Source organism: Gracilinanus agilis, chromosome 5 (genome assembly GCF_016433145.1).
Source record: "Gracilinanus agilis isolate LMUSP501 chromosome 5, AgileGrace, whole genome shotgun sequence".
Lineage (NCBI taxonomy): Eukaryota > Metazoa > Chordata > Mammalia > Didelphimorphia > Didelphidae > Gracilinanus > Gracilinanus agilis.
In genome coordinates, this window is record NC_058134.1 from 55,049,192 (window position 1) to 55,063,724 (window position 14,533).

At 38.0% G+C, this 14,533-nt stretch overlaps 1 protein-coding gene across 1 annotated transcript in view; it reads left to right on the top strand.

The window, feature by feature from the left end:
• Window positions 1–14,533, top strand: part of LOC123250517 (phosphatidylcholine translocator ABCB4-like) — a 111,333-nt gene that overhangs the window by 18,964 nt on the left and 77,836 nt on the right. The window contains exons 4-5 of the mRNA XM_044679629.1: window positions 4,817–4,967; window positions 13,088–13,145. Coding sequence (XP_044535564.1) covers window positions 4,817–4,967; window positions 13,088–13,145 — 209 coding nt within the window. The remainder of the gene's footprint in view (window positions 1–4,816; window positions 4,968–13,087; window positions 13,146–14,533) is intronic.

Here is a 14,533-nt window from a genome sequence, read left to right on the forward strand (position 1 = left end):
ACCCCACCCCAGAATATTACAGTCTTGTTGAGTCATGTCATGTCCAAACTCTTCATGACCTTATTTGGGGTTTTCTTGGCAAAGATGCTGGAATGATTTTCCATTTCTTTCTCCAGATTTTCTTGCAAATGAGGGACTGAGGCAAAGGGTTAGGTGACTTGCCCAGGGTCACACAACTAATAAGTGTCTAAATCTAGATTTAAACACATGAAGATATGTCTTCCTGACTCCAAGGCCCCAGTTTCTATCCACTATACCACCTAGCTGCCCAATTCATTTTATTAAAGTCTAGGGAAGGAAAAAGACATCGATTGACATGGCTAACTATAATACCTAATATCAAGTGCATTAGAGAAAGGAAAAATGTGGTATTGTAGTCAATCAAATCAGAGGGCAAAGGTCCTTAACAACTAGAAGGAATAGAGAATGTTTCCTGGAGGAAAGTAGTGCTCAAGATGGACTTTAAGGAATGGGTAAAAATTTAAAAGGCAAAGAGAGTATATTTCAGGCATAGATGATAACCAGGGCTAAGGCATTACGCATTGCTAGTACCAGAAGTAAACAAGGCAAACTCCTGCTTATGGCCCAACACAGTGACATGAGAGAGAAAAGGGGGCAAAATTGATATTATTTATATGTCATTTTGTATGCACTTACATATGTTTAATGCCTGAAGTTTTTCCTCTTTATAGACATTAGGTAATCTGCAGAAGGAAGGCACTACCATGAAAGAGGACTGGGAAAGACTTCATGTTAGAAAGTAGGATTTTAGTTGGAATTTGTAAGGCATCAGGGAAGCCAGGAGGTACAGATGCAGAGTCAGAATTCCAGGTCTGGGGGATAGCCACTGAGAATGCCTCTGGTGGGGGGATGGAGCATATGAAGGTGAGTAAAGCGTAAGACAAAGTAGAAGGGAGCCAGGCTATGAAAGGCTTTGAATCCCAAACAGAAGATTTTCTATTTGATCGTGAAATAATAGGAGGCCACTAAAGTGGATTAAATAGTGGGATGGATAAGTGAAACAGTCAGACCAACGCTTTAGGAAGATAATTTTGACAGCTGAGAAGAAGATGGACTGTAGGGGGATGTGAGGGTCATTACATGTTTTATAGTGAAGGATCAAAGCCTCTGAGGGAGAGTAACACAAGGGGGAGGATCATGTTCAAACCATGCCTGGTCTGTCTGTTCCAAGGCTGTTAGCCAGAGATGATACAAGCGGGTGTTTTGAATTTTTCAGTTCCTTGAGTGATGAATTCTATATAGATTCATCCACAATCCTGCTTGGTCTCCATTATGACCTCTGGCAACCAGTTAATCAGTAAGCATTTATTAAAGTCAGCCACACATGTTATGAACCAGACACTGTACTAAATATTTGGGATACAAAGATCAAAATGAAATAGTCTTTCCTTCAACGAGATTACATTCTAGGGGCAGCTGGGGGCTGAGTGAATAAAGAGCCCAGCCTAGAGACAAGAGGTCCTGGGTTCAAATATGACCTCAGACATTTCCTAGCTATGTGATCCTGGGCAAGTCACTTAATCCCAATTGCCTAGCCCTTACCATTCTTCTACCTTGAAATTAATTCTGAGACAGAAAAGTTTTTTTTTCCAAAAAGTAGATTACATTCTACTAAGGGAGCTAACGAGTCTTTCCCTTGTCAAATTTTGCAGAGTAGGAGTTCTTAAACCTTTTGGACTCTTTCTTAAAATAATGTCTTTTAAATGCAAAAAATAAAAAACAAAGACAACACAATATATTGAAATAGTTACTGAATATTTTTCAAAAACAAGTCTACAGACTACAAGTTAAGAGCTTTAAGTCTGAATCTCTCTTTTACCCTTGAGTCTGCTTTTGATCCAAAATGAAGGTGAATCTTACTTCCGTCACCAAATATTCCCAAAGAACTCATTAGTAGTAGCTCAGCCAATTTTCTCTGGAGTCTTAGTGGAAAAAAAAAAGAGAAGGGCTGGGAGTGGTAAGGCCATGGATGGTGTTTTTTAAGAAGCCCATGTTCCCCTTTTTTATTAACAACTTTTTTGTTTTGTTGGTTTTTATGTAGAAGCTGGACCAAGAAACCAACCCCCAAAGGTTTTTTGCCTGAGTCAGGGGATAGAGAATAGGGAAGGAAATCATGAGATAGAGCTCAGTACAGCAGTGACCCAGGGGAGAAGAGATACCCTGATTCAAAACAGCTGTTAGTGGCAGTTGACAGGAAATCAAGTGGGGCCAATCTCTAGAGCCCATAAAAGCAAGGAAAGGGGTTAATCAGGGGCAGAGGAAGAATGCCAGGCATGGGGAACAGACAGTGGGCAGAGACCAGAGATGGTGTCAGGGACTGGGAACCACAAAAAGGCCAGTGCAGCTAGATTTGGGAGGTGCATGAGGAGGAAGAAAATGGAAGAAGACTGAAAGGTAGGAAGAAGCTGGGTTGTGAAGAGATTAGCTGGCAACGTGGCCTAATGTGGGTCATGGCAAAATATCCCACCAGTGCATCATGCTGCCTGCTCAAAGGTCAGATGTTGTGGCTTATTCTTAGCAGTACTCTCTAATCCTTCTGAGTCTGTAACACCTCCAAGAAGTCACAAGCAGGGGAAACCTTCCTCTCCTGACCCCAGCTTTTCATGAAATATATAATAAATGAAGGATGAGTTGATTTAAGGGAAGAGTAAATTCATAGAGAATGCAGAGGGTGCAAGAAATCCTCATGCTGGGAAGTTACCTAAGCACTGGGTAACAGCTCAACTAAAATTTCCAGTTTAAGCTAGTTTGCCTTGGTCCATTCCACTGATCAGGCATACAGATGTTTTCATCTGTATGAAATTGATTCCTCCTTCAACACCCTCAGTTCAGAAGATGCCTTATTTCTTCACGAAAATAAATAGAAAAGGAGGAATTATAGCCATAGAAGGAAGTGGAGGAAAGAAGGAAGAAAAAAGAAAAAAGAATTTTTTTTTTAAAAAAAGGACTGTCCTGGAAAGGTTAGAGGCAGACAGGCAGATGAAAGATGTAGCAAAGAATGAAAAATTTCTTTCCGTGAAGAAACTAGAACCCTGCTGTAACTGAGATGTCAATAAAGCGGCCCAGGCACTGGGGTTGTGGGTGTCAAGTGTTATCACCTGTTATCACTAACCTTTGAAGCACACGCTGATTTCTTACCGCCCAAGCTGTAGCTGAGGTGCAAGGAGGAATGGTATCGCGTTAGCCCCAGGAGAAAGTAATTTTCAGGGCTTTCTCAGAAGAAATTTCATCTAGGAAGATAAAATAAGCTTAAATGCTAGATTCAGTGTCTGACCTTCAAGCAAGGGGCTGCAAATGATTAGACAGCCTAATTACCAGAGAAGTATCATGTTCTGTGGAGAGAGGTTCTGTCTCTAAGAAGACATAGGTTCAAGCCCTGCCTCTAAAAGTTTATTGGTTTGGGGAATGAGGGCTAGTTTTTACCCCCTTTGTGTCTAAAACAATTCTAATCATGGGGAACCTCAGGGACCATTTAGTTCCACTCTCTTATTTTAGAGTCGAGAGGATCTTGGCCCAGGGAAATTAAGTAACGTTTCAAGGTCACACAGTCAGTCAGCGTCGGAGGCAGGGTTGGAACACAGGTTCTCTGGATTCCAGAGACGGTCATCTTTCCATCGGTCCACATCTTGCTTCTAAGACTATAAGTTACGGATGAGTTGCCACAGTAGGAGTTCCCGACAGCAATAAAATCACAAGTTTGTATCCCACCTCCAAAAAAAAAAAATTCTTTGCTTTTTAAAAAGGGTTAGACAACAAAGATTAGTTAACGTCCCTCTCCAAGTATTCTCCAGGTAGAGCAAGTGGAAGAGACAGATCACATAGGTTATTTTTAGGTGTTATCCAGCCCCTTTAAAGTCATCCTCGTGTCTTGCCTGATTACTCAATTTTAGAGAGCCATATTGAGTTATTTTGGGTCCTACTGTTATCAGTTTCATAACCTGTAATCCTGATTAAGGAAAAATGAAATGCTTAGTGTCTAAGAAGTTCTAATTATTCCCCTACTTAAGCTGCTTCTAGCATTAGAGCCCTTTTGTGGCTTTAGATCCTGTCTGCCCTAGGTTACCTTCAGCTTCCCATTGCCAGGCAGTGTAAATGATTTTCCACAAGCTTAGCCTTCTCTGCTCACTAAAAGCCCTCAGACACTCAGCTTCTTGTCTAAGGTTCCAGTCCTCTGTGTATTCCCTCCCCCTGGCAGTTCTGACTTCCCTTTGACGGGGATACAGATATAATAGTAACTCCCACATGCATGGCTGTAAGGTTTCCAAAATGCTTTCTTCACAACAACTTGCACAATTGATAATACATGGATTATTGTCCTCATTTTAGAGATGAAGGAGGAGAAGGGAATAAGCATTTATTAAGCTCCTTTTATGTGCCAAAGCTTTACAAATATTAATCTAATTTGGAAATGAGGACTCTGAGGAGCAGCAATTTGCCACCTAAAGAACTCCCTGATCCAAAACAAAACTGTAGATTTACTTAGAATTGATTCAGTCACGGAGGCTTCTCCCTACCTTTGGCTATTAACAAAGGAGCATGCCTCTCCTAGCAATTAGAATTATGTTAAAGTGGAATCGCCTGCCTCTAGAAAGAGTGGATTCCATTTCATTTCAAGTCTCTACCTGAGGTCTGGTTAACGACTTTTTGACAGTGTTGAAGACACAATCCTTGGCCAAGTATCAGTTCAACCAGACGGCTTCTAAAATCTTTTCCAATCTTGAGATTCTGCATTTGTGGACAATTCCATCCTGCAAACCTGAGCCCTATTTTGTTTCTTTTTTCCTTTTTATTGCAGTTCCGATATTCTGATTGGAAAGATAAATTATTTATGGTGCTGGGCACCATCATGGCTATTGCTCATGGTTCGGGTCTTCCACTTATGATGATAGTATTTGGAGAAATGACAGATAGCTTTGTAAATACTGCAGGAAACTTCTCTTTTCCAGGTAAGTATTTCCCTAGGTTTTTTAGTTCTATCATTCCTTTCTATGAGTGAAAGAATTGGTTTTTATTTCTGTTGTTACCAGCTACTTGCCGTGATTTACCCCAGTTGGTTTGGCCATACTCCTGGCCTTTCCTAGGTTTCACAGAGGGATGTAGTCAAACCCTCAGGAAACATCCTAAATAAAAGTGACTTTATTTAACTTTGATTTAAACATTTTTTAAATGAATGGATGGATGGAATTAATCAAAAGTGAATGAATGAATGAACATCAGTGATGCATTTCCTTTAGGGGAAGGGGAATTTTTTTGTCCATCATTTAAAGAGTTCCAGCACAAAAAAATTAGATATCATTCTACTTGAGGATAATGTTTTTGTTATCACTGTGATTCTTTTTAACGTGTTATGAGCAGTTGCACAACATCCAGAATGTTATAAAAATCAAATATTAAATGTTTATGATGATGAAAATATTTTTGCATGGCTGTAGTGCTTTGCTTATTATGGTAATAAAATATTTTTGTGCCTATTCCCATTTTCAGACTCCATTTTTTATTCAACACAAAGAAACTTTAAGTAGGTAAGGAAGAGAATCAGAATCAAACTGATTTCTCCTGGATTCCTTGTTATTTAACTACCAAAGAGATGGTTTTACCTCATAGCTTGAAACCCTAAGGTAGTCCTCAAATTTTTGGGGAGCCTCAGAATCCTTTTTTCAGCCTTGTGAAATCTATGGAGCCCTTCTTAGAATAATTTTTAGATACATAAAAATGAAATATATAGGATAATAAACCAATTATATTAAAGTATAGTTATTAGGATTTTTTTTTAAAAAGGAACAAGTTTATAGACCTCAGACCAAGAACCCTTTCCCTATAGAAGACTTTGTTTGGTTTCGTTTTTAGTGAAATTTCTGTATAGTGAATTGTTCTTCAGGTTGGCCAAATACTACGGTACCAAAGATTCCTGTGCTTTATGCAGAACCTACTGGGCTTTCATGAAACCATAAAACCTTGTGGGATCAAGTATATCGAAGGGATGGTTGAGTGTAGGAAGAAAACCAATTGATGGTTGAGAAATAGCTTTCTACCATAAATAATGTTTGGCATTTGATAAGGGTTCTCAGTGTTCTGCAGAACTTGGCTTACATTTTGGAGATGTTAGCTGTAGTCATTTGAGGACATGGAATAGATGGATTTGTTCAATGAACACAGCTTGTTTGCATAGATGTAGTCAATACTGACTCTGTTTAAGAGCCCACTTTAAGAAGCCTTTGAAATTCCAAGCTGTTCAGTGTACAAATACATTTTTTTTTATTTTTCTCTGAATTTGCATTTTGATGAATTTTGATAGAACTTGAATATTATTTGGTTTAGGAGGAAGACTTGAAATGTTTTGGGAAGGAAGGAACCTTTTAAATAATTACTTTATTATCTGGAATAGAATGTGGCAATCGAAACCAAAGTTGAAAGTCATACACCCTATAGGTGGGATAGAACTTAAAAGATTTTTCCCAATTAAAAAAAAAAACTCCTCCAAAGTACTGAAATCTAGCTACATAGCTACAAAGAAGATCTGAAAATAAATGAGAGATTTTGCTTGTGTAAAATAAGTTTCCTTTATTTAAAAACAAAAGAATGAGAGGTTAGTTTGTCTCAAATACACACACGCACATGTACACATATCGGGACTTTATCCTTTTAATGCTTCACTGTGAGGACTTAATAGTGAAAGGGAGTTTGAAACAGATCTAAGAATAGATATGGATATATCCAGGTATAAAGGATCTGTGATTTTGTTGTTTGGGAACTTCTTCTGTCCATGCAGAATGAAAGCCATCTAAAACTTAAAAATCTTTGAGAACTGCCTGAGACTCAGAGAGGTCATGGTAACTTGCCCATAGTTACTAAACTAATAAATGCCAGGGACAGGAATTAAATCCTGGGCTTCCTGACTCCAAGTCCAGTACTTCATGCTCTTTGGCCATTCTCCTTACAGATTTTGCCTAGAGCTAGATACTTTGTATTTTTATTAGACATTCCACTACATCGGGATAGAAGTGTTTTAATCCAGACCAGCAGTAAGGTGTTCACTTGTTACTGTTTTATCAAGTCCTAGTCAGACTAACATCATCATAAATAGAAATGGTTGGAGTACAGGGAGGAGTAAAGATAAACTTAGTTGATTGAGTATTCAGAGATGACCCCAATGTATGATTTCCACCTTGATAAATTCACCAATTCCACAATTATTTTTATTAAACTGGAATACTTCTACCATATTTAAATACTCAAATTAGTTCATCTGTTTTTCGTTAGACTCCATTTGTGGCATATGGTTGGAGGCAGGATAGTATAGAAGAAGAAATAATAATCAACCAATTATTAAACATTTATGAAGTGCCTACCATATGTACCACCATTTTTGACTTACATCTTGCCATTGGACTTGGATAACTCTGGAAGACAGAATAAGGCTGATGATCTGGTGTAACTCTGCCTCCCTTAAAGTCAATTCACACCCAAGTCAAGATATCACCCCCTGATATCATTAATCCTCTTTGAAAATGAAGGTTGGATACCAATATGCAAGGCATTGCATTAAGCTCTGGATTTAGATTTGGGCCTGAAAGATTTTCTTCTCAGTTCTTTGGTTAAGATTTCTTAACTTCTCTGAGCCTCAGTTTCCCAAAAGTGAGCTATCGTTGCTGAAACTGGATCTACATTATTTGGAAGGTGTCAATGATTTGCAATTTGGACCAACTCAAATAGAGGCCTTTTCAAGGAAGAGCCAATGAGGTCATCATCAACACTAGTCTTGTGTGATCTGGAAGGAGCTAGCTCATGTACATAGACACTCATGCATGTGCCTTTTCTGTGTTTCTGTGCTCTGAGGTGCTGTGTGGACTAATGTTGGAAAGTGGTCCAGAATGTTTCTAGATCCCAAGTTCCTATTCCTGTTAATATTTGAATATATTCTTATTACTTATTTAGGCGAGCACTCATTTTCAGTTCAATTGAATAAACACCAGCTGTATTCAGAGCCTTATGGTAAATATTAGAGGAGAAACAAAGTTGAGATAAGACAGTGCCTGACTTCATGGAGCTTATAGTCTAAATGTCTCCTTTATATCACATTTTGAGTGAGGAGGAAGTTTGTCACTATAATCTGAGGGTCTAGAAAAGGCTTTCTGGAAAAGGATTGAGCTATGATTTATAGGGAAGGGTTTCATCAGGCCAGGGTAGTGAGGAAGGACATTCCAGGCACAGGGAATTATAAACAAACGAATGAAGCACACTGTATTCAGGGAGCAGAGACTGGAACACTGAGTGAAAGAAGATGGTTGAGATTAGGCTGGAAAGGCAAGATAGAGTCAGGATGTGGAAGGCCTTGGAAACCAGTCCCACTTATACCTTAACCTTAAACTTATTCAAGAGGCTTACTGAAGATTATCCTGGCAATACTAAGATTCATCAAAGGAAGTAGAGAACACTCAGAAACATCCCAAAACATACTCTTGCAGTGGTCTAAGTTGGTGGTAATGAGGGCTTTTAACAGGGCAGTAACCATAAGAATAGGAGAAGATGAAGTCAAGAAATGTCATGAAAATTGAATCAATAAGACTTGGTAACTTACTGGATCTAAAAGATGAAGGAAAGGGGAGGAGGGAAAGCAAAGATAAAGGTAATAACCACAGGAGACCTGATGACTGGCGGCACCAGAGTGAAAAACAATGCAGGAAAATCAGAAAGAAGCTCAGGTTTCAAGGAAAGGATTATAAGCTTTGTTTAAGACATGTGAAGTTCAAGGTACTGTTGGGATATCCAAGTAGATATGTGCTTTAGACAGATAGCGATTCTGATTTGGAGTACCAAGCAGAGGTCAAGTAGAATTACAGACTTTGAATTATCTACATAGAGATGATAGTTGAAGCCATGAGTGAAGGGGATTACCGAGGAAGAAAGTGTAGATAGATGAGTGCATGGACAAAGGCAGATTCCTTAGGGGACAACTTTATTAAGGAGTTGTCAAATAATGAAGAGTTAACAGAAGAGAGAAATATAGAAAGAGGAGGAAAACCTAGAAATTTTAATTTAAAGTCAAAGGAAGAAATATTTTCCTAGTGGAAAGGGGTCATCAAAAGGTGCAAAAAGATCAAGGGGACTGAAAAAAAAGTCCATTGGATTTGAAGATCTGAAAAAAATAGAGGCATTGAGACACTGAAAATAGACAACCTTTTCAAAAAAGGGTAGAAGTGAAAAGGAAGGACTTTTGGAGGGCAGAGCCAAGATGATGGCGTGAACCAGAGCTGCTCCGTGTCACTGTGAGAATCCTCTCCAACCAAGATTAAAATAGCGCCACAAAACAAATACAGAGGTGAAAGAACCAACAAGGAGACAGAGTGAAACAACTTTCAAGAAAAGAAGTAAAAAGGAAGAGAGAGGGGGGGTAGCAGCAAGGTGAGGGAAAAGGTGAGCCTAAGAAGTCCTGAGTATGATTGTAGAAAGAGAGGGTATTTGGCTTTTGTGCTCATTCCAAATATAGAATACTAGTGATAATCTCTTCACTTGAATTTCAGACTAATGGGAGAGTTAGTGAAAGACAAATAGGAAGGAAATACTGAAGAAAATTTTAAGTTACTCAGTAGACTGAACACTGAATTGTAATTTGTGAGACAAACCCATTCTTGTCAATGTGACTTGGGAGGGCGATGGTTTGCTTCTGTTGGCAAATAGCTCAGTTGTGAAGGTACCAACTATAAAATGTCCCACCTTCAGAACCACAGTGGTAATAGTGCCATGAAACTATATGATTCTGTGAGGATTTCCATGCCAAATGGATACAACTATAATTATCTAGTCAGTTATTCCCAAACTTTTTTGGCCTACCGCCCCCTTTCCAGAAAAAAAAATTACTTAGCGCCCCTGGGAATTATGAAACTATTTATTGAACTCAGAATAGAATGTAATACAAAAAAAAAATGTGTGGCCATTACCACTCCCTGGATTGCTGCAGCACCCGCCAGGGGGAGGTAGCACCCACTTTGGGAATCACTAGATTCTAGATAATCAAAACCAATAGCCTACTTTTCCTGAACACCATTTTTAACATGGTCCCACTCACTACAAGCGATGTGCTCGAAAACAAAAGACCCTTTTCCAGACTTGTTTGACTAAAGGTTACATGCCAGGATGATAATCCCCTCCATGAATGTAGATTCATTAAGTTATTCTAGATGGATAGTGGATTTGGTCCTTATTTTAAGAATATTTTCATACTCTCCTAGAAGTTAACAAATATACTTATAAAAGGCCTGAATTATTACATGCTATGTAAGCAAGCATGGGCATTGTAATGGTTAGAGCTGGGATGCACAGATCTTTCCTTTAAAAAGTATAATCAGATTGAAACTTATATTGAAGACAAGCCAACAAACATTATTAAGTGTTTACTATGAGCCAGAAACTGAACTAAAGTGCTTTGGATAGAAATGTAAGCAAAAAGAGACATTTCGTATCCTTGAAGAGCTTATATTCTAATGGCAGAAAGAAACACACACACACACACACACACACACACACACACACACACAAAACTGGTAAGTGGTATGGGTTGGGGAATAGGACATGAAGGAAAGGTAGCTTTGAAGGAACCATCATGGCAGAAATTCAGAAAATTATCATTACAACCAAAGTAGGGAATAAAGCATGGCCAACCTGAGTCTCTCCTCAAAATGGAAATCTCAGAAGGAATTCACCATTGGGCAAAAGGGATTAGCATAAAGGAGAAAAATTCCAGAGTGGGAAAAAAAAAGCTCCAGGTACTGAGGAAAGTTCTGGAAATATAAGATAGCTGCTAAAAAGAGGATGGCCTCCCCCAGAAAGATCTCTGTGCTCTATAATCTTGTGTGGTTATGCTATCAGACCCTACTTCCAAGTTTCCATGGTACTTACTCCTCACCTTTTGTATATAAAAACTTAAACCTCAGCAGTCATGGTAGATGTGCTGGGATCCTTAGTTACCCCCTTGCTTTCCACTCTTCTGAGTTTGTAAAATCCCTAGATTAGTAGGTCAACGTCAGAACTTGTCTCCTAGAATCATTCCTAGTTATAAAACTGTTGCTGAACAGATTGGGATCCTTTTGGTAGGGAAGAGAAGAAGGGCAGAGTTCTTGGAGGGAGTAGAGCTCCAAATTAATTTGGTCACTTGGGATTCCTCCATATATCAACATGGAGATTTCTCATGGTCTAGTTGCAATAGTTCTCCAAAATGCCATAGATTCAGAATTCCTGCTGATCTCTTAGTTCTCCCAGGTAGCCAGTTCTCAGTTTGATTTTGTCACAGCACAAGTGCCACACTTAACTACTGATTTAGTTAAGAAACCCTCAGAACTAGACCAAACAACAGCAGAAAGAATAAGAATAATAATGCACTTTGCTAGTGCCTTGAGATTTACCACACCCTTTTCTCATAATTTTGTGACACTGGCAGAGTAAGTATTGATATCCCTATTTTACAGATGAGGAAACTAAGGCTCAGAGAGGCTAAAGTCACTTGCCCAATGGGCACATAAGTAATATAAGTAAAACCAGAATCCAACCCCAGGCACTTTTCATTCCATAGTTAGCTCTCTGTGAAGCTGGCTCTCTAAGGAACCTTAAAGTTCCACCAAAGCATAATCATGTATTTAAGCAGAGATGGGCAGATGATGGAGATCAGATAGTTTGTTAACTTTATTTAGACCTATTAGCATATGAAAAGTCCAGTTAGTGAGTGAAAGCCTTCAGTTGTGCACTGACCTCAGGGTCTCGAGGCAAAAATCATGCCAGGCAACATGTCTGGCAAGAGAATCTGGCAAGAGTTGAAGGATTAAATAAATTTCAGCCTTATCTTTTGGAAAAAATCCACAGTAGCCAGAGAACATGACCTCTGGCATATGTGCATACGTGAAAGGAACCGTGTTGAACTGATCTACGAGACCAGAATCAAGGTCACAGTAAAAGGAAATCATCCTTCTGGTTCTTTTTCTCCATGTTGTTCAGAATTATTGAAGGGAGAGGAGAATGCTGAATAGAGGTCTAAATGGGGAGGGACTCCATCCGGTATTTTATCCTCTGGTTATTTATTGGCTTTTTCTCATTCCCAGCTCCCCCTCTATCCCTTTCTCTCTGTTTGATGTAGGAGATGGGTATGATCACACACCATTAGCCTTTTCTGCTAAATGATGATTTAAAAATAGAAAAACCAGAAAATGCTCTTATTAAAATAGATCTGTTTATTAAGAATTTACCTTTATGTCACCTTTATTTCTGAATATTTTTTCTCCCCTCCCTTTACTATCTAGTGAGTCATCCTTTGTAATAAGGAATAAAAAATGATAAAAAAAAAACAAAAAACGTGTCACCTTCCTCTCCTGCCCCTCTCCCAAAAAAGCTACCATTTCAATATGGTAGGAGGAATGTAGTTAAAAATCATTCTTGGGGGGCAGCTAGGTAGCTCAGTGGATTGAGAATTAGGGTTAGAGACGGGAGGTCCTGGGTTCAAATCTGGCCTCAAACACTTCCTAGCTGTGTGACCCTGGGCAAGTCACTTGACCCCCATTGCCTAGCTCTTACCACGCTTCTGCCTTGAAGCCAATACTTTGTATTGGCTCCAAGACAGAAGGTAAGGGTTTAAATATATATATATATATAAAATCATTCTTTATTGTTTCTTTTTGTGATAGTTGAATTCATTCTTCTATTGATGCCCCTACCTGGCTCATGCTCTTGGATTCCTTTGTGAAATTTTTTGAAGAACAGCTGCAGAGACCACAAATAAATAGTATAGGAGCATCAAGGAAGGCTTTATCTTCCCTGTTCTAGATCTACAAAAACATCTTTCCCCAAAGCCTTGAGCTCATTGCTTCATGTATTTGCGAAATGATAACTTAGTTTTACATAGAGAATGAGAACGTTTAGCTTTTGAGTGTTTAAATTCTAAGCAGTTGTTTTGTTTTGCTTTTAAATAGAGAATGGTTTTTACTGTAAGTACACAATGATAGCCAATGATTGTGAAACTATCAATGCTAGTCTTTAGGTCAACCTTTTAAAAATGTCTTTCTGTTAATTTCTTTTTATTTAGTAAATTTTTCTTTGGCGATGTTAAATCCAGCCAGAATTCTGGAGGAAGAAATGACCAGGTAATTGGCTAACATATGTGTATTCAAACTGTACTTATATAAATGTAGTTTCAAGAGAATGAGATGTGTGTGCTGTAGCTTATCCAAGGGAGAAAACCTAGAGATTAAATATATAAAAGCATCTTGACTTAGTCATGAATTTTATAGGATATTCTAGAATATTTCTGTGTCAGCCACTAGGGAATATAGAACACAATATTTTAATGTAAAAAACTAAAGAAAACTATTATATTATGTATTTAATATTGATTTGAAAAATAACATGGAGACAGGTGGCTAAGTGCATAAGGAGCCAGGGCCTGGATTCAAATGTGACCTCAGACATTTCCTACCTGTGTGACCCTAGGCAAGTCACTTAACACATTGCCTAGACCTTACCACTCTTCTGCCTTAGAACCAAAACACTGCATTGATTATATGATGAAAGTTAAGAATTTTAAAAAGAAAATAAAAGAAAATTAACACTACAAAGTAATGAAAATATCATTATTGACAAATATTCATTTGACTTTGCTTTTTATCATCTTTAATACCTCCTAAATAGGATTATCAAATCAAAAGAGCTATACACATTGCACACAGTAGGTACCCAATAAATAGCTGTTTAATTTAATTTTAATCCTAATATAGACACAATTCCATTAGCGGACAAGATTTTGTTTGACTTGGGATTTTTGTGAAAATAAATCCTAATTCAACTTCACGATCTGATTAGACAAGTGAAAACTAAGTTCAATTTTTCCACTGATTCATTTTAAAGCTCTGAGAGTATCATTTTTCCCTCTCTTAGACCCTCACCCTTATTAATGAGAATATGGAAAATTGCAAGGAGTAAAAGTTATTGAATTTACCCCCTTCACAGAGAGCTATTGTGAATAATAACCTCTTAAAATAATTACAAAATGTTTTTCAGATACGTAGAGGTGATAAATTATCAACAATAAATATCAATAATAAAAATCATTCAAACATTGCTTTGTTGACTTCCATTTTCCAGGCAATGAATAGCACCTGGAACCATATTTTCCTCATCTGGATCTTACTTCCTAGCTTTCCCCACAGACAAACTATCTTGAGTGAGAATTGAACTGAAAATTGAATGACGTATTTAGCTGTTTTGAAAAAAGCCTTTTGAATTTAATTGATAAAAATGACTCATTAATTGAATTCATTTGGATTGTTTTAAACAACCAGATCCACAGAAAGTTCACAAATTTCCATATTTAGGGGCCAGATGGTTTTTATACATATATACCCACATATAATATATATTACATATTATGTATATAATATATACACATAGACACATGTATATTAAATAGGAACTCTTTGCTCATAGTTGTCCCTGAGCCATCTTTGGGACTGAACTTCTTTCCTTTGGGATTGTA